General features: G+C 42.5%; 1 protein-coding gene across 8 annotated transcripts in view; it reads left to right on the top strand.

Annotated features, from left to right (window-relative positions):
- The first annotated feature begins 1,929 nt into the window (after window positions 1-1,929).
- The window catches only part of PDE7A (phosphodiesterase 7A), a 113,994-nt gene continuing 94,957 nt past the window's right edge, over window positions 1,930-20,966 (top strand). For all 8 annotated transcript variants that reach the window (XR_009490490.1, XR_009490493.1, XR_009490492.1 and 5 more), the window contains exon 1: window positions 1,930-2,612. Coding sequence is in view for 2 of the 8 variants with exons in the window: in XM_003586888.6 (XP_003586936.1) it covers window positions 2,475-2,612 (138 nt within the window). In the remaining 6 variants the exon portion in view is untranslated. The remainder of the gene's footprint in view (window positions 2,613-20,966) is intronic.

Here is a 20,966-nt window from a genome sequence, read left to right as displayed (position 1 = left end):
GGAGGTAAGTTCTGCCATTTATCTGTGGAAGATCTTAGGCAAGTTATGTTTCCCTTAGCCTCGTTTCAATTTAGAAACTATTGCCTCATGGGGTTTTCATCAGAAGTAAGCAAGAGAGTACTCAGCTTAATCACAAGCATACAGAGGGTGCTCAATACATGTGTGAGATGTTGTGGGAGTAATTAGGGTTTCAAAGACCTGGGACCCTTTGATGCAGTCCTTACACCTGAACAGAGGGCTCCTCCAGCAATAAATACAAAGAAACAATAAGGGGCTAAAAATAATACAGGTATGCATGCACAGCTGGGGCAAATTATGAACAATAAGCTACAAAAAGACCAAAAACCCAACTGCCACTTCTGAGATGTGGGGAGCAAAAGCAGGGTACTGTGTATTATTTCTGCACACAACATCATCAAAGGGCTGGGTAGACCACCTAGGCCACCTCTCCAGCATGACCTCAGGACCCCTACCCTCACTCCATTTAAGGGACAGGCTCATGCCCCTCCCCCCTCTCCCCCAGGGAGCTAGCAAGGGGATCTGTTGCTAGTTTTCACTCCCTCCTGCAGTAGCATGAGGCCCAATAAAGCCTTACTTGAACTTTCCATCTGGCTCCTATCCAAGAGTCCAAGGACATGGGTTGGTAAAAGTTGCGCTTAAGGGAAGCTTCCACTTAGTGAAGACAAAAAAAAATCCATGAAACCACAGTGGAAGTGATGTCTTTTTGAATAGTAGAAAGCGGACAAATTGAAAAATACCCGCAAAGACGTAGAAAGTATTAAGTGATACACAAGAAACAGATGCCGTGGAAAGATAAAAGGTTTTGCAGACTTCTGTTGATTTATGGAATCACGAGCGTATGATATCTGATCTCATCCGAACGGGTTATGCAGTACATTCAAAGACCTGCCACCTTGCCAGTGGCTGGTCATAGCACGTAAGTGGAAGGGTGGGTCCCCTGAGAGCAGAGCCCAAGCAATTTTGCCAACCGGGGAGAGCTGGTTTAGGCTGATGTCCCAGAGGCTGGAATGCACTTGAAACAAAGAGTTGCAGCTGAAAAGCTTTCACGGTTTGAGGAAAAACGTGACAAAATAAACCTGCAGTCTACAACTCGGGTCAAGAGTTTTCCTCCTGCCTTCTAAAAATCGAAGCCAAGAAACAAAAACAAGTTTGGTAAAAGGGCGTGCAGTCTCTTTTCCCCCTTTGTCTTCTCATTTTCATTCTTCTCTTCTCATTTTTTCCAGTGCATACTCTCACTTCTTCTTTCTCAGTCTCGGGTGTTTTCCCTCCAACCCATCGCCCCCTCCTCATGCCCGCTTATCTGGGCTCTGCTCTCCGCCCCTCCACCCGGGACGGCCCCAGGGCCCGCACCTGCCAGGGGAGCGCTCGACCCCGACCCTCCCGGGGTGCTGGCAGTGACGTAGAGGGGAGTCCGGTGGCCGCGCGGCCCGCCGACGTCACTGCCGCAGCGGTCCCCAACGAGCCCCAAGAATGGGAATTCAAGGAGGGAAACACGGCGGTGACCCCGCAGTCAGGGCTGAGCGCTGCGACTGGGCCGCGTGCTTGGGGTTTCCGAAGCGAAAAGGCCGGAATCGCGCCTCTCGCGTAGGCGGAGCCCACCCCACACCCTCAGCGCGCGCCCCAACGCTAGAGTTTAGCGATAAGGGGGAATATCCCCATACGGTGGGGCCTCGTGCGCACGCGCCTTGGCCAGGGTGGTGGAGTGCTGCAGGACGAGGGTGGGTCGGGGAGGAGGGCAGCGGGAGGGGATGGTGAGTGAGCCCCGAGGTGCGGCCCCGGGGGAGGGCGGCTCAACCCCACCACCGCTAGCCCGGCTCCCTAGGCGCTGCGGCGGCGCGGGGCCTGCGGCGCGGCGTCGTGACGTCACGGTGGCGGCGGCCGTGGTTGGCGCAGGGTCCGCGGCTGCAAAGTGTGAATTACGCCGGGCTCGCGCCGGCGGCGGAGTGAAGTCAGGCTCCGGGGGAGGGGAGGGGAGGGGAGGGGGCAGGACCGCGGCCGGAGCTGGTGCCTGCATCCGAGCCCCGCGCGCGTAGGGTCTCGCTGCTGGCTCCAGCTGTGTGTTCTTGCACCGCTTTGCTCTGTTTTTGCTCCGTTCCTGCTCCGCTGCCCTCCCACCCCCCGCCCCGGACCCTCTCCTCTGGGCCGAACAGCCTGGGGACGCCGGGGTTCCCCCTCCGATTTGGCGGGTGCTGCCTTCGCTTGCACCCCGGGAGCCGGGCGCGAGCTGGTCTTCGTTAACTGTCGCCGCGGCCGCCGCAGCGCCTTCCCGCCGGTGTCCACGGCGGAGTGTTGGGGTGGGGGAGGCGTGAGCGCGGCTTCCCGGCCCGGGGTCGGCGCCCGCTCGCCCTGCCCCCGCCTCGGCCCGGCGCCCCCGAGCCGCGGCCCCTTCCCAGCGCAGGGGCCGGCGGCCGCGGCAGGGCGGGCGCCGCGCGGGGGCAGGGCGGGCGTATTCAATGGAAGTATGTTACCAGCTGCCGGTGCTGCCTCTGGACAGGCCGGTCCCCCAGCACGTCCTCAGCCGCCGAGGAGCCATCAGCTTCAGCTCCAGCTCCGCGCTCTTCGGCTGCCCCAATCCCCGGCAGCTCTCCCAGGTAAACGCCGCCGCCGGGGCCCCCACACTTGGGGGCTGCTCTTTTGTTTACCTCCTTCCACCTGGCTTCACCTCCGCGACCCCTACTCCCCAGTCCTCGCCGTTCACCCCCCCGACCAGCACTACCCGTTGTTTGGGGATGTCTAGGCTGACCCCCCTCGATTCGAGAGGCTTTTCTTTGATCCTCGGGACTCAAACCTCACCCCACCCCCCACCCCGGCCTGCTCGATGCTGGACCCGGGTGGGCTCGGGGAACCTCTTCGTACCCTCCCCAGGCGCGCCCCCCTCTGTGCTCAGCGGCTTAAGGGTCCGGAATGACTTAAGTCGTCTTCCTTTTCTTGACTTCTCAGTCTGGAAGTTGGGCCTCTTTCTTTCTTACTTGTGGTCCTGGGCACACCTGGCCACCCCGCACCCCTACACACCTGTGCTGGATTTGCGCCTCCCGCGCGCCCCGCGGTGCTGGGATAGTCCTGCAGTTCTCCGAACAATAGGCCGATTCTCGGTTGCTCGTCTCCCTACTTACTCGATTCTGTGGATGGACCCTAAGTGAGGTCGGAGAAACAAGTATTCACAGTGCCTCCTCAAAGCTTCGGTTTCCGGAAGGTTGATAGCCAGGAATCAGTTTTATTTTTAATTTGATAAGATTTTTAAGAGAAAAACTACTGATGGAGCACTCACAGGAAGACTTTGTTTTGAATGGTCCAGTACCAGTTGCTCCTGAGAATTTCGGTTTTTTGGTTTTTTCCCCCGTAGTGATGCTGTTGGCCCAGCCTCTTATTTCTGGCTGATTTTGATTGCCAGATTTAAAATAGGGAGGACAGAAGAATTTTGTTTACATTTGAACTGATTGCCCTCCATTTCTGCTGCCAGAACGTTACGTGTTAATGATCACATTTTAAGTCACATATGTTTGTTTTTCCTGTTGATTAATATTAGCTTCTTTTATGGGAGCATATCTCCCCCCCACACACACACAAGTATATTGTAAGTAACTTGAACCCGGTCTGTATTTCTTTTTTTTTACTGGCACCTGATAGAGATTTCTTAGAGTAGATGTGTCCAGTAAATATTTGTCATTTGCTTCTTTGCCTAAATAGTTTGGCGAGAGAGAGCAGAAGCCTATATTTGGGTTTCTCTGAATTGTTTTTATTTAAAATCAGACTTCTTTCACAGGACAAAGTGGTATGCTAATGAGGTCAGAGTCAACTTGTAAAGATTACTGTAAGTGACATTTAAAAATAATGTTATGTAGTTATTTTGAAAGTTAGCTCCATGATCTGCCCTTACAGTACTGCTTAAAGCATTTTCAGGTTCCAAATTTTAAAAAATTGATACTAATGGATTAAAAAGGTTTTTAATGGTAGTAACTCTTTTTACTTTCTCATATCAGTAGCGCATGACTAATACTCATTTCCGGTTCAGTCTAAATGTTATAATGAAGGCAATCAGTTATCACTTGTAAAATTATAAAAGGTGAATAAGGTTAGTTGTGCTCCCCAAGGAGAAAATGAATGATATCGGAGATTCCAAGGGTCTAAATGTTATAATGAAGGCAATCAGTTATCACTTGTAAAATTATAAAAGGTGAATAAGGTTAGTTGTGCTCCCCAAGGAGAAAATGAATGATATCGGAGATTCCAAGGGAATTAATACAAGTAAGGCTGATGCCAGGGGTTTTACCTGATGCCTTAATTAATCCTCAGAGACCAATTTTAAGCCCCATTCCTTCTTAATTCATTTCCTACCTTTAGATATAAATGGGTAATGGAATTTTAAAATTGGTTGTGGCAGATAAAGCAAATATTGGATAGTCACACTGTAATGCCATGCCATACTTAGTCGCTTAGTCGTCTCTGACTCTTTGGCATCCTTTGGCCAGGCTCCTCTGTTCGTAGGATTCTCCAGGCAACAATACTGGAGTGGGTTGCCATTTTCCTTCTCCAGGGGATCTTCCCAACCCAGGATCCAACCTTCGTCTCTTGCATTGCATGCAGATTGTTTTACCTTCTGAATCATTTGGGAAGATGACTATACTTACTCTTAAAACTTAAAAAAAAAAATTGTTTGTACCCCAAAGTGACGTGTACAGAAACTTCTGGTTCTCCTGAATTTTCAACTTAGTGATGGCCAACATTAAAATGACATTAAACTTACCATGGTGCTGAGTGGGTATGTTTATCATTTTCAAATTTTTTAATAATCATTTAATACTAAAACATACATCATAGTGATTTGTTTTAGGCCAATGGGAATTTGTAATAGACTGAAAAAGAGACAAATCTTGGAACCTTAATCAGAGCTTCTAAAGTAAATATTTGGTTAAATCAAAAGCTTCATTTACCCTTGAATCTTGAGTTTCTAAGTCTAGAGCTACAGGAATTATAAAAAGTTTAGGTGGTTTTGTAGTTTCATTGAAAAGACTTGAGGAAACCTGTTCTTGTTTTTTTCCTCCTTAGGTACTAAGTAGAAGTCATTTTAGAGTACTTCTATTTTTTTTTTTTTTTAGAGTACTTCTATTTTAAAATATGTTCACAACTAGCAATCTTTTCATTTTTCAATTTTTACTTTCATATTGGAGCCCAGTTCATAGTAGGGACTTAGTAAATACTGGCTGAATGAGTGAATAGCTAATGCAGTTATCACTGACTGAGCCTCAGTTGAAAATAGGAAATCAACATAAAGACTTTCATCCAGGTCTAGCAGTAACTCATTTATCCAAAACTTGCTTTGGAGTTTGTAACTGTAGACTTTTTAACAGATTCAGGAAATCAGAAGACTCTGAGCAGCCAAAGGAGATTTGGAGATCCTCTGAGTTCTGACAAACTCCTTTTCCAAGTAACGGCACATTTGCAGGGGGCTTGGAGGCTTCTGGAGTCAGGTTTACACTGAGAGCGGCAAAGGTTGACAACTGATGCACCATAAGCTCAATACTGCAAGAAACACTCTTCAAAACCAGCATCTTTTAAAAAGTTTGGCATCTTAAGTGTCTACAGCACAATCATGTTTTTGACATTAGTCAAAATAGTATTTAATAGAATCTGTTTTTAAAAGTTTAAAGATTGATACTGTTTAAAACAAACAAAACCTCCAGTTTGTGTTGGTGCTTAAATGGGAAAGCATGAGTTATCTGGAAAGTTCATTTATGTGGAGCACCAGTTCTCCCAAGGATGCCAAGTAAATGAGGCATTAACTTTTTGTTTTAAAACAGGTCATGTACTACTTTCTTGAATGGTTGATAATGAGGTTTTTGAATTATTTGAAAAATAAGGATAATAGATTTTTGTGTGTGTGTGTGGCCATTTTGGGGATTTTTGTTAGCTGAATTTAAACATTTCTCTCGCAGAATACCTTTGTTATTTGGAAAACAAAAATGTGAGACCAGAAATTATCTTGTTCACCACTGTGGCCACAGTGCTTTTCATAGGTAGGTGCTTATTAAGTGTGGAAGTTGAGTTAGTATATTGGTAGCATGCCAAAACAGCACTGCTGCTGCTGCTGCTGCTAAGTCGCTTCAGTCGTGTCCGACTCTGTGACCCCATGGACTGCAGCCTACCAGGCTCCTCTGTCCATGGGATTCTCCAGGCAAGAATACTGGAGTGGGGTGCCATTCACGTGGGATTATTTCAATCAGATTTTGTATGCACTGGAAATGAATCTAATTTGGGTGAGAAATCTGAGGTGTTCAGTTTTTTTAAAATGATCATAAGTCTATGGTATGTATTATTATTGAACAAAATTTGGGGATCTAATGTGCAAACATGTTTTTAGTACTGTAATAAGCTAAATTTGATTTCTGATTTAGCATCTATATCTTTTTTATAGACTTAATTTTTTTAGAGCAGTTCTATGTTCATGGCACAATTGAGTAGAACATGGAGAGATGCACCCCTCCCCTGTTATCAACATCTCCTACCTGTGAGATATTTTATCATTTGTTACAGTTGTAACATTTGTTACAACTGCTGAACCTACCTCTGCACATCATTATCACCCAGAGGTGCATCCTTTGCCATAGGGTTCATTATTGGTATCTTTTTTTTTTTTAATACAGAAACTATTCCACAAATATTTACTGAACACCTTCTGTGAATGTGTTAGGTACTGAGAAAATGCAAAGAATTAGTTAAAAAAAAAAAAATCATTTGTGAGCCTGCCAGCCTAACCAGGTTTTTCTTTTTGAAGCCTTGCCGTCCTTATTCATAAACATTTTTAACTTGTAGTCATAGTGTACATCTGTCATCCTTAGCAGTGTTCTTAGTATAGGAAAGATTATCAGAGTCCTGTGTGTGCTGGAACAGTTCAGAGCCCCTTGGAAAACAGTTGATTCCTCCTTGAAGAAGCTTACAGAATTTTGGTGAGGAAAATGGTATGGTTATATGTGATATACTTGTCTAGTGGCATTATCAAGGTGTCATGAGACTACAAGAAGGTAAGCTTCACTTGGTAGTTCCTTAGGCTAAGGTTAAGAAGATATTTCTGGGTAAATGGGTGCATGTAAGGGAGAAGGAGAGACATGACACAGCTAAGTAGATGAATAGACTATCAGAAGAAGTTTTTCTGATGATGGCAATGTTTCCTGTATTATCTAATAGTCAACAGTCATGTATCAGGGCCTCCCAGCTGGTGCTAATGGTAAAGAATCCACCTGCCAATGCAGGAGTTGTGGGTTTGATCCCTATGTCAGGAATATCCCCTGGAGAAGGAAATGGCAACCCACTCCAGTATTCTTGCCTGGAAAATGCCATGGACAGAGGAGCCTGGTGGACTACAGTCCATGGGATCACAAAGAGTTGGACATGACTGAGCAGCTGAGCACACACACACAGCCATGTATATAGCTGGATGAGCACTTGAAGTGTGGCTAGTTTTGACTGTGGGTTTGAATTTTCAGTTGAGTTCTGTTTAAATAGCTGCATGTGGCTATTGGCTCAGGTATTGGCAGATGTGGTGCGTAGTTGTAGTTGATGGTGGTTAGTGGTGATGCGATGTTGATCTGTCAGTAGCTCATTCTTTGGATGCTAAATGTAAGAGTTCCTTTCGGGCTGTTGCTGTTATCTGCAAAACTTCATTTAATACCTTCATGCAAGTTTGATCAGGTCTTTAGAGTGAAATCACTTGATTGGGTCAGGAGGTAGGAAAGCTTTTTGACTTTCTCGAATCTTCACTTTTATGGTTCAAAGATGAATGAGCATATCTCTTTCCAATTGTATAGTATGCAGTCGTGATACTATATGTTAGATAAACATTTAAAATATTTTATAAACACTTAAGTAAATGCTTTATTGCTTCCGTAGATGTGCTGTGGTACACTGTTTGTTTTCACTTGCAGTAAACAAGAGTACACTTTCTGATATGTTTTTGTACATTTGCATTTCCTCTTTTGTGACATTTCCTCTGCTTCAGTTCAGTTCAGTCACTCAGTAGTGTCCAACTCTTTGTGACCCCGTAGACTGCAGCACACCAGGCTTCCCTGTCCATCACCAACTCCTGGAGCTTGCTCAAACTCATGTTCATCGAGTCAGTGATGCCATCCAACCATCTCATCCTCTGTTGTCCGCTTCTCCTCCCACCTTCAATCTTTCCCAGCATCAGGGTCTTTTCAAATAAGTCAGCTCTTCACATCAGGTGGCCAAAGTATAGGAGTTTCAGCTTCAGCATCAGTCCTTCCAATGAACACCCAGGATTGATCTCCTTTAGGATGGACTGGTTGGATCTTCCTGCAGTCCAAGGGACTCTCAAGAGTCTTCTCCAACACCACAGTTCAAAAGCATCAATTCTTTGGTGCTCAGCTTTCTTCACAGTCCAACTCTCACATTCATACATGACTACTGGGAAAACCATAGCTTTAATTAGATGGACCTTTGTTGGCAAAGTAATGTCTCTGCTTTTGAATATGCTGTCTATGTTGGTCATAGCTTTTCTTCCAAGGAGGAAGCATCTTTTAATTTCATGGCTGCAGTCACCGTCTGCAGTGATTTTGGAGCCCCCAAATATAAAGTCCCTCCTTTGCATATCCTGTGCTTATTTATGGCTGCTGTTATCTACCTAATAGATGGTAAAGGTGCACTGTTTCAAATGTTAGCATAGCTGCAAGGCTCTTCACTAGCCTGTGTTCAGAAGCCAGTGGGGAGGATGATGGAGGGGGCGGGGAGGGTCGTGTAGCCAGTGGTGAACCAGGGAGTGATTCTGTTTCTGAGACTTTCTTCCTGCCCACTAGGCACTCCTTTGGTAGGAACCTTGGTTTCATTGTTCTGTTTGCAGAAAGGGTTCATAATTTGATTTAAATTCAGTGCTCCCATGTTTGGGCTTTTACTTCAAAATAAACGTGTGTGTGTGTATTTATACTGCAAATACCTGCTCCCACATAATATTAATGTAAATTTATAGTGTATTTGGACTGTAGTTTTGACTGAAGATTAGGGTGTTGAAATTGTTGGTTTATACGTTGTCATCAGGAGCATGTGTCGTCTGTGGGATGTGAAAGGTTGAGAGGTTTTAGCCCTTTGTCCAGATTTTGTGGCTTTGTTGCATTGCCTAGAGTTCTGTCAGTTGTATATACTGGATACTCAAAAGTTCTTTTTTAAACATGGAAGCCCTGCTAGAGGTAAAATATTAAGCCCTTTACAGGAGTTAGGAAGATCAGGGGGCTCACTTTAGGGGAAAACAGGGAGGGATGTGTGCCATCCATTCTTTTTGAAGCAGTTTGATAAGACTTCTGCTAACTCTTCCTTCCCTCCTTCCCTTCATTCTTTTCAAAAAGGGTTAGAGCAGTTTTAGAGAATTGAATTCTTTTCTGAGGATGGATACAGAGACAAGCTCGGAAGAGGAGACCTAAAGAAAGGGAAATAGACAAAGTTTAGCTTGACTCAATTTTTGTCTAGAATCATTAATAGTTATAGAGACCTTAGGAAATTTTACATGATAAAGATCCCTCACTGCATGCAGATACTCTTAATGAATTTAATTTTTTTTGTCTGTACTATAGACTGTATCACATTTGCTGTGTTTTTGTAAAATCTTTCTAATTTTTTTAGAAATCTCTTGACTCATTATCTTTTTTTCACTCAGATCTTTAGTCAAAGTTTTCTGGACCTTCTTACATTCCCTTTGACCACTCCAGAAAACTTCAACAATTGATTTTTATTCTTCTAATTAAAAAAAAAAGTCAAAACCTATTTTATTATTGCTACACATTGTTCATATTTTATCATTTGAATTGAGAGAAATTGAGTGTTTATTCTCTTCCACATTTAAATGGTCTGTTCTTGCCTGAAATTAAGGTAAATTTTTACGTTGTTGACAAATACACCTTTCAAAAGATTATTCATGAGTGAATGATACTTTGTATGGTTGCATTCGGGTATAAATGTTCATGTGATCAGGGTATGGGGAAAGGAATAAAAATTATATTTGTAGATGAGCCTTCTAAGCATGCAGGGCTTCATTTTGGCTGCTGGCAGAGAGCCTTCTTAAGGGACCAGTGCCACTGATCTTGTGATGGACACGAATCTCTCCTGCTTCTAATTTTGAATGGGAATTTAGGATTCTTGCTCCATGCCTCCACCTGCTGGTAGGGATTGGCGCTTCGTTTTCAGAAGATGGCTAGAGGGAGAAGGCAGGGACAAAGGCAGGGAGGGCATAGTTTGGGAAAGAAAAATTGTTAATTAGGTGACTAAATTTTGGCCAAACCTACTCTCTTTCTCAGAGTTTTGAGTAGACCAAACTTGGGCTCAAGACCATGTAAAGTACTCAGCAAACAGCACTTAATGAAGAGGCAGTAATCTCTCTTTAATATTAATTATAATTATTTGTTTTCACTTATTGAGTACCTCCTATGTGCCAGATACTATAATTGATGTTTTCAATCTTTATAAAAGATTACTTTATGAGGTAAGTACTCCCATTTTTACTGAGTGAGTAAAAACTGAGCTTAGAGACGTTAGATCCCATTTTTACTAAGGAGTACATAAACTGAGTTTAGTACTTGCAGTTGCCTTGCCTGAAGCATCAGGCAAGATGTTGGAGAAGAGCCTTTGACGTTCCAGAGTCTTACTTTCAAACTGGTCTGCCTCATTGGTGAAGGCGAGTGAAATATAGTTAGACTTCTGGGTTTATGGGTTATAGATTTTGTTGACTCACAGATCTGGATAAAGAAAACATTTGATGATTTGAGACAATTGTTTGAAATGATAACCTTCACTATGGTCTTCTCATTTCATATCTGGAATATTTTGTCCTAGACGCCATGTTCTAGGGGGACAAGATTTAGCCAAGTCATACTGTGAAGACAGTGACTAGGATGGTGAGGTGATTTGAAACTGTATTGTTTGATATGTGATGGAGGAAATGGAAGGCATTTAGTCTGGAGAAGAAAAGACTCAGGAAGGGGTGGTAATGGAGGTGGGTAGTGGCTGTTGAGAAGTGATGGAGCATTGCTGTCTTCTAGTATTTGAATGATTGCCATGTGAATGAGAAGAAAAGGATTAATTTAGATTTTGCTTTGGTTGTATGTTCTCAATTGCAGTGCCTTTTTCTTTGTGAGGTCAGTTGCTAATATACGGGAGGAGACCCAAGCTTAAAGTTGTCTCTTGTCCAAGGCAACACAGCCAGGTATTGAAAATAAATTCACCTCTGGGTCATTCTGACCCTTAAAGCCCATGCATTCTCTTCTACTTCCTCTTACTATCTGGGGAAAAAAAGATGTTACCTGAGGGTAGATAAGGACCAATAGATAGAAACAATAGAAATAGAAAGGGAGTTCTTATATTTAACCATACTAGTAATAAAAGAGATGCTTGTTAAAAGAATGATACTGACTTTTGTTTTCACATTGACAACTTTTTAAAAAGTAAGTGTATAGCTTGAAGATTGTACTCATGCAAGCTGCTAGTAGGAGTCTAAGTCATTTTAAGTTTTCTGAAAATTAATTTGACAATTGAATAAAATTAATATTTTTGCCTGATAATTTCCTTTTGGGAATCTGTACTGAGCAAATAACTAGAAATTTAGATAAAGATTAATAATCTTCAGGGATATTCATCATGTATTTATCACTGAAAAATTAAAAACCTAATTTCAGATCAGATCAGATCAGTCGCTCAGTTGTGTCCGACTCTTTGCGACCCCATGAATCGCAGCACGCCAGGCCTCCCTGTCCATTACCAACTCCCGGAGTTCACTCAGACTCACATCCATCGAGTCAGTGATGCCATCCAGCCATCTCATCCTCTGTCGTCCCCTTCTCCTCCTGCCCCCAAATCCCTCCCAGCATCAGAGTCTTTTCCAAGAATTGGTTAAATTATAGTATTCTTCTGAGTATATGATATTCTTTACATTGTGTGACTACTAAAATGCATTGAATTTAAAGTATATATAGTATGGTTTACAAATGGCTACATAAATTTTAGTATTTCCTGTTATTTCTGTATTACGTACCTACTTAAATAACTTGGAAGAATTTGAAGATTATTTAATTGCATGAAAAATTGTTTATAGCAACATTAAGCTAGCAAACAAAACCTTGGCGTTTTAAAAAAATTTTTTGTTTAAAAATAAATCACAAAGCATAAACATTCACACACATCGAATGCTTGCAAAAGAGGGCTGGGGGCGGGGGGTGTGGAGCCAGTATATATCCCAAAATGCTAATTGAGGCTATCTTTGGATGGTGAAATTATAAGTAACTTAACTTCTTGTTTAGAAGTTTATGTAATTTTACATGTTCTTTTAGCATGAATCTCCTTTTTAAAAATTTATTTTTAATTGAAGGATAGTTGCTTTACAATGTTGTGTTGGTTTCTGCCATACATCAACATGTATCAGCCATGGGTGTGTTTATGTTCCCTCCCTCTTGAACCTCCTTTCTACCTCCTACCCGGTCCCACCCCATCTAGGTCATCACAGAGCACAGGTTTGAAGTCCCTGCATCACAAAAATCTCTTTTTTAACTACAGTAATCCTAGAAAAAGTTAAATAAGTTGTATTTGGGCTGGATCTATGATCGAGATGTCCAGAGAAGAACACCTCATGAACACTGCCTCGTGAGATTATAAATTCCCAAAAGATACTTGGATGAAGTTCTTGTGTAGGGGTTTCACTCTTCTGATTCCCGCCGACTTCATGATTCTGTGATTCTTTGGTAACTCATTTGTGTGATTGGCAGGCATATAGCTCTCTGGTAATGATAAAGTGGTTTCACTCTCCATGGGAGGTGTTGGGAAGTACATTTAAGTATAGTTATTGTTTTAAAGAAGAGCTATTTGATGACAGCCTGTGAAGAGATTTTGAGCAGTGGTAGTGGTGGAAGGAATAGAAAGGAGGAGTTAGATCCTAGGAACTGATTTGATTTGAGAGGTTAAAAACAAACCAACAAAAATTTTGCACCTTTTAAATTTGGGAGACCAAGTAGTTAGATCATGAGGCTAGTTAACAAAAATACAAAAGAAGAGGCAGATTTTGTTTTTCTTCTTTTCCTCTTTTGTGTATGTGTGTGGAGGCCTGGGCAAGGGTGGTAGAGTGCATTTTATGTTCACATTAAATATGTCGAGTTCAAGTGTTTGGGGAGCCATCCAGGTGAGGATGTCCAATAGGCAGTATCTTAGGATGAAGGTTAAGACTAACAACATATTTTGACTTTTACCACAAGGGTTTTCAAACATTTTTTTGCTCACATCCCTTTGAAAAACTTGAAAAAAGACTGGCTCCCTTTTTACTCATCTAGAACTTTTCTTCCAAGTGTCAGTATTTGTAAATGATGTAGATTTTGGTGTATTACTTAAACCGTGGTATGAGCAAGCTCTTAATTTCAAGTCAGAATTTGTATATTTCTTTTCTCTTTGACCTCATTTCTATTTGATTGTTTCTGCTTATCCTTAAAATGCTTTCAAGTATAAAAGAATAATTATCAGTCACAGTATACTTTTGTACAACAAAAGCAAATCCATTCATTAATTTAACAGATGGAAATAGAAAATATTTTAGCAGTGTCACCATTTCTTCTGAGTTCTATGCAAAAACAATTATAATTTAAAACATTTGAAATTTTCTGTGTCTGTAAGGCTATGTCAAATTTATTTTGGCTTGAGTTGTTGATATAGTGATAGCCAGTAGACATTCAAAATAACATGTGAGTTATAAAATTTATAAGTATTAAATAGTAAAAATTTAATGGGAAATGAATTTTATTTTAATCATTTTATTAATAGTTTTTATCTATTTATAAATATTATTAGAAAAGATGAAGTTCTCCATTGATTTTCTTCTTTCTTACTTTAATAGTGGAAGTATTGAGAAGTCTCATTTATAGATTTAGCAAATGGACTTGATCCTCTTTCCATTTTCATGATAGTAGGAGCTGGTGACTCCTTGACTTGAAAAAAAAAAAAAAAAAAACGTTGATACACAGTCCGGAAAGCAATTAACTTTTTCAACATGAATGCTTTAAACTCTCCTTTGGGCTCCTCAGCTGTTGTCAGGCCCCAGCTACACAGGAAGTTTTAGGAAGTGTGAGTTACCCCTGGTAGAAGAGGAAAGATGAAAGGGCAGAGGAGGTAAATGGAAAGTGTCGGTAGAATGGTTCTAGAACATTGTACATTTGGAAGCTGAGAACCTAGAAATCAATGGCCTTGAAACTCTCCATGCCTAGGTGCTCCTCAGGATGCGTGTGCCTGACCCAGTGTGTTAGCCACTGTTTACTGTATTTCACGTTACCTTGTTGGTGTATTTTATTGTTCTCCATAGGGATGCACAAGCTAATAATTTACTATATCGATAAGTTAGTCAGAAACGAGTTACTGGCATATAGTAGGTATTCAAAATGGTTTATTAAAATGGAATTATAGTCCTGGTTTGATGTATGGAGGAATGCACTACATTGTTAATGGAAAAATGAACTGAGTTTGGAGGCAGATAGTCTACAAAAAACATTTTGCCCATTTCAGAGCTGAGAAGGTAAGCTTTCTGCTATAATATTTATGACCTGGAATCATAGAACATCAAAGTGAGAGGAGTCTGGGCGAGTCAGCCCCCCAGCATCTAGCTGAGTAACTGGAACCAAGGGGGTTAAGCACATGCTGGGCAATGTGAAGTCTCTTCAGCTGAACACCCTGATTTTGGCTATTCCATTTTTGCTTGAACACATTTGGAATGAGAAGACTACTGCTTTTTAAGGCAGTCCATTGCAGTGTTGAAAGGTGTGATGGGTTGAATAGAGTCCACCAGAAATTCATGTCTATGTGGAAACTCAGAATGTGACCTTATTTGGAATGAAGATCTCTGTAAATGCAGTCAAGATGAGGTCATATGGGTTAGGGCAGACTGGAGGCTAAGAAGAGGCAGGGACCCAGAGAGCCTCTGACACACAAGAAAGCAAGCCATGAAGAGCGAGCAGAGACTGGACTCATGGCAGCTGCGGGCCAGGAACTCCAGTGCTGGCCGAGCCACGTGGGAAACCACTACACTGCTGGGAGGACTCCTCCCTCAAGCCTTCGTTTATTCAGAGCAGCACAGCCCTGCCCACACCTTGATTTTGGACTGCTAGCCTGCAGACGGAGAGTAAATATCTGTTGTTGTAAGCCACCGTGTTGGTGGTCCTTTACTAATACACACAGCTTTGAACGTTTTAAAATGGGTTTGTTCCTTCTTGCAATAGTCAGGAGTTTATGGAGCACTTTTACTCTGCCAGGCATTTGGCTTGGTTTATCAAAAATAAATAAGACATGCTTCCTGCCTCCATTCTTAGAGTTCGTCCATCAGGAAAGACATCTGTGTAAGGACATGATTGCAGTACTTGATTAGGATTGTGTGTGAAGTTCAGTGGTGGCACAGTGAAGCTGGGAGAACCAAGGAAGGTTTGACAAGAGACCTTTATGCTTGCTTAGAAAGAAAGAGCTGAAATTCCACCTGTGTGGGAGTTCTGCTCGATTCTGCCTCTGAGAGTCCTGTCACTCCTACTAGTTCAAGGTATGTAGTATCCTATTGCTAGAATTCTCTCTGGCCAGATCTGTCAAAAAAAAAATTTTTATTTTTGGCTGCTCCATATGGCTTGCAGGATCTCCATTCCCTGACCAGGGATTAAACACAGGTCTCCACAGTGAAAGCGTCGAATCCTAACCACTAGACCACCAGGGGATGTCTCGAAGTAATTTTAAAAATGCAACCAGATCATGCTACTCTGCTGAAAAATCCCTGTTTCATGGTTCTTGTCATAATGAAAATAAAATCCAAACTCCTTTTCATCATACAGCCCCATGGGATCTAATCCCTCCTAAGCTCAGTCTTGTTTCCTTATGCAGTGGTCTTCTTGCTGTCTGTGAACATTGTCAGGTTTCTTCCCATCTTTGACCTTGCCCCTGCTTTGCCCCCAGACCCAAGGTCTTCTGTGCCTCTTCTTCCTTCAAGTCTCAGCTCACCCTTAGCAGAGGAGCCTTCCCTGACCACCCTATTTAAAAAGCACCCCTCCCTCATCTGTTTTATTACCTTGTTTTATTTATGGCACAGACCCACTAATTGGATTTGTCTATTTCTGTCTGACTTCTACCCGGACCTTATTCTCCATCCCTGCCACCACAGAAGGTGTGGTCAGGAAGCACAAACCTTGTTCACACTATTCCCTGCTGTGTCCTTCCTATACAACACATAGAAGTGTTCACTACAGAAGAAGGGAGACAAACTTCCTCTGTCAGAGTCATGCTCATCATGTCATGTCATACGTCACCACAACTCTCTTTGGGATGAATCCCAAACCATATTCTTATATTGACAATTTCATTTTATAGTCTGAGACTTTTCCCTCCCCCGCCCCCCAAAGTTCCAACTTCATTTTTATACCCTTTCTGAGCTGCCCTCTGTGGTGTTGGAGCTATCTTAATCTCTAAGATTACGTAATCTTTTTTAAGGATGCGTTGAGATTTAGAAAAATTACCCAGAGTAGCAAAGCTGTAAACAGTGTTTCTAGGATTTGGATTTAGATCTCCTTCTGAGAGTGCCTTTCTGATTGTGCTTCTCTGAGTTTTTTTCAGTGAGTGGGAAGGAAAAACCCAGAATTAAAACAGGAGCCCTGTCCATTTGGACTGGGAATAGCAAACACATTAAAAGAGAGAGTTGGGTGATATTTGTTAAGAGGAATTCTAAAAAGTCACTTGAATTTTTTTTTGGACCAAAGTTAATACACACTTGTTATAAAGAAAATAAGCATTGTCCATAGTCTCCCATCCAGAGATAACTGCTGTTAACATTTTAGACATTTTTATCTCATGTTTTTCTGTGCAGAAGTAGAAGAATGTGCTATACACAGCTTCCTCCACATTTGGGGTTTCCTTAGGTTGGTTTTTATAGAACTGGGATTACTGGTTCAAAGAGTGTGAACACTTGAATACAATTTTTACTTCTACATTGCTTTTCTAAAGCAACCATTTCAGTACTCTGGAGACTGACCAAAGGCCAATTGCATGAAACTTTGGAAAGTGTAATGCCGTTAAACTTGTTGGAGTGAGAAAAATGAAAATCTGTGGCATTCTTCATTGGAGCTCCTCCCATTTCACTCCACTGTGTCCTGGCTTGCTTGGCATGTGGTTCTGCCAGTAGGAAGCAGGGCATCCAGACTTCAGCTTGAAGAGGGTCAGCTCTTTGGAGTGATGGGTGATGTGCAGTGATGTCTTCTGTGGATGGGGATTTTCAGAAGCGTAGGGGAGGGCCGGTGGTGAGCTCAAAGAGCCTGGAACTGCAGTGCTGTTTGGGGTAAACATGTTGCTCGATAAGGTGGAGCATAAACCCGGGAAAGACCTGAGAAGATCCTGAAGTTACATGCATGCGCCTGGGAGATGTGAAAGGGCCCTGAGGAAAGGAAACCTGGGGCAAACTGGAACAGAGGCTGAACATCACAGAAGCCCCTACCCACGCACGTACCCGCCAGCAGGGAAGGGAACCTCACTGGCTTGAGGAGTTGAGCATAACCTCTGTCCTGTCACAGGCTGACCACGAAGTTATGCAAAGCTGCAGGCCCTGGGAAGTCAGGCTTGAAAATAAAAAGATCTATTTAAAACAAGACTGAGCAGAGACATGAGTGATGACATACCTCGGGGAGGCAGAGTTCACATATTTAGCCTAGGCATGATACCAGACAGAAAAGTCAAACACAGCAACAATACCTATAAGGTTGAAAGAATCAGAGTCCAGAGTTGCTACATTATATAAAATCCCAAGGCTTAGCAGTAGCAAAATTACAAGCCATGGAAGAAAACAGAAAGAAAGTGTAACTAGTGCATAGGGGGGAAAAAATAGCAGCCCCAAAAATTGTGTCTGAATGTTCCCAAATGCTAGATTTAGTAGACTTCAACTACTGTAACTATGTTAAAAGAACCAAAGGAAACTGTATTTAAATAATTAAAGGAAAATATGACAATAGTTAATCAACAAATGGAGATTCTCCAACAAATGGAGTGTAAAAATTATTTAAACAAACAAACAACCCAAAAAGAAGCCTCTCCTTGATAGAATGTCAAGACCTATAACCTGAGTCCAGTCATGAGAAAATAGAGTGAAACTTGGGATCATGCTACATGAGCACCCGACCGGTACTCTTGAAAGCTGTCAAGGTCATGAGAAACAAAGAAGTTATTACAGATTAGAGGAGACTAAGGAGATCCAACCAGTCCATTCTGAAATTTCTTTGGAAGGAATGATGCTAAAGCTGAAACTCCAGTACTCTGGCCACCTCATGTGAAGAGTTGATTCATTGGAAAAGACTCTGATGCTGGGAGGGATTGGGGGCAGGAGGAGAAGGGGACGACAGAGGTTGAGATGGCTGGATGGCATCACTGACTCGATGGACGTGAGTCTGGGTGAACTCCGGGAGTTGGTGATGGACAGGGAGGCCTGGCATGCTGCGATTCATGGGGTCACAAAGAGTCGGACACGACTGAGTGACTGAACTGAACTGAAGGAGACATAATGGCTAAATGCAATATGGTATTCAGCATTAGATCCTGTAACAGAAAAAAGACGTTTGAGGGAAAACTGGTGAAATCTGAGTAAAGTCTACAGTTTTGAATCCATGTTACTTTCTTTTGATAAGTGTATCATGATTATGTAAGGTATTAACTTGAGGAGAAGCAAGGTGAAGCATATACAGGAACTCTCTGTACTGTCTTTGCAGCTTCTTTGCGAATAAATCTAGATGTATTCCAAAGTGAAACGTTGAAATGGAAATTCTAGACTTGAAGACTACAATACCCAAAATGAAAAATTCACCAGAGGGGCTCAGCAGCAGTTTTGGGATGCTAGTAAAAACAGTCAATGTATCCGAAGACAGACCAACAGATAGGATTCAGTCTGAAAAAGAGAAAAATGTACAGAGCCTCAGACTCAAGCATAAAACATATGTGTAATGGGAATCTCAGAAAGAGAGAGAAAGATGCAGAAAACAGCATTTTGGGAAACTTCCCAAATTTGATGAAGAGCTTTACACATCCAGGACCTCAGTGAATCTTGGTAAGATAATACAAAGAGACCTGTGCCTAGATGCAGCATAGACAATCTGTTGAAAGACAAGGAAACCGTGAGAACAGCAAGACAAAGAATTCAGTTACCATCAGTGGCTGCCTTCTCCTCAGAAACTCTGGCAGTGGGGTGACATGCCTGAAGGGCTGGAAGAAGAAAAGCTGCCTGTGAACAATTCTACATTTGGCAAAGCTATCATTCAGAAATGAGGGTGAAATAAATATGTTCCTATGAAGAGACTTAGAGAAATTTGTAGCAAGCAGACTGGCCTTAAAAGAAATATGAGAAGCTCTTAAGGTTGTCAGGAAGTGACACCAGATGGTAAATCTGATCCACAGGATAAGATGAAGACACTGGAAATCTAAATATGAAGGTTAATATAAAAACTTTAAATACATTTTTCCCATTTCTTGACTTGTAAAGAAGGCATTAGATTAGATCTAAAAACAAGCTTAGTATCTGTAACATTTCACCCCCCAACCCTAGCTCCATCACGTTATAATTCATCTTCAGTTCAGTTCAGTCAGTCATGTCTGACTCTGTGACCGCATGGACTGCAGCACAGCAGGCCTCCCTGTCCATCACCAACTCCTGGAGTTTACTCAAACTCATGTCCATCGAGTCAGTGATGCCATCAAACCATCTCATCCCTCTGCTGTTCCCCTTCTCCTCCTGCCCCCAATCCCTCCCAGCATCAGGGTCTTTTCCAATGAGTCAACTCTTCACATGAGGTGGCCAAAGTATTGGAGTTTCAGCCTCAGCATCAGTCCTTCCAATGAATACCCAGGACTGGTCTCCTTTAGGATGGACTGGTTGGATCTCCTTGCAGTCCAAGGGACTTGCAAGAGTCTTCTCCAGCATCACAGTTCAAAAGCATCAATTCTTTGGCTCTCAGCTTTCTTCACAGTCCAACTCTCACATCCATACATGACCACTGGAAAAACCATAGCCTTGACTAGACAGACCTTTGTTGGCAAAGTAATGTCTCTGCTTTTGAATATGCTATCTAGGTTGGACATAACTTTCCTTCCAAGGAATAAGCATCTTTTAATTTCATGGCTGCAGTCACCATCTTCGGTGACTTTGGAGCCCCCCAAAATAAAGTCTGACACTGTTTCCCCATCTATTTCCCATGAGGTGATGGGACCTGCCATGATCTTAGTTTTCTGAATGTTGAGCTTTAAGCCAACTTTTTCACTCTCCTCTTTCACTTTCATCAAGACGCTTTTTAGTTCCTCTTCACTTTCTGCCGTAAGGGTGGTGTCATCTGCATATCTGAGGTTATTGATATTTTTACTGGCATTCTTGATTCCAGCTGTACACAGATTGTTCCAAGCTGTTTGCCTTTTGGTCCTTACCATCTCAACTTTGCTGACAAAGGTCCATCTGGTCAAAGCTATGGTTTTTCCAGTGGTCAGGTATGGGTGTAAGAGTTGGACTATAAAGAAAGCTGACCACCCAAGAATTGATGCTTTTGAACTGTGGTGTTGGAGAAGACTCTTGAGAGTCCCTTGGACTGCAAGGAGATCCAACCAGTCCATCCTAAAGGAAGTCAGTCCTGAATATGCATTGGAAGGACTGATGCTGAAGCTGAAACTCCATTTCTTTGGCCACCTGATGTGAAGAACTGACTCATTGGAAGAAGACCCTGATCCTGGGAAAGATTGAAGGCAGGAAGAGAAGGGGACAACAGAGGATAAGATGGTTTGATGGCATCACTGACTCGATGGATATGAGTTTGAGCAAGCTCTAGGAGTTGGTGATGGACAGGGAAGCCTGGCGTGCTGTAGTCCATGGGGTCACAAAGAGTCGGACAACGACTGAGCAACTGAACTGGACTGATCTCAAAATTTTTGGT

This window comes from Bos taurus, chromosome 14 (assembly GCF_002263795.3).
Source record: "Bos taurus isolate L1 Dominette 01449 registration number 42190680 breed Hereford chromosome 14, ARS-UCD2.0, whole genome shotgun sequence".
NCBI lineage: Eukaryota > Metazoa > Chordata > Mammalia > Artiodactyla > Bovidae > Bos > Bos taurus.
The sequence above is the reverse complement of the archived record's forward strand: the minus strand, read 5'-3'. Positions and strand labels throughout refer to the sequence as shown.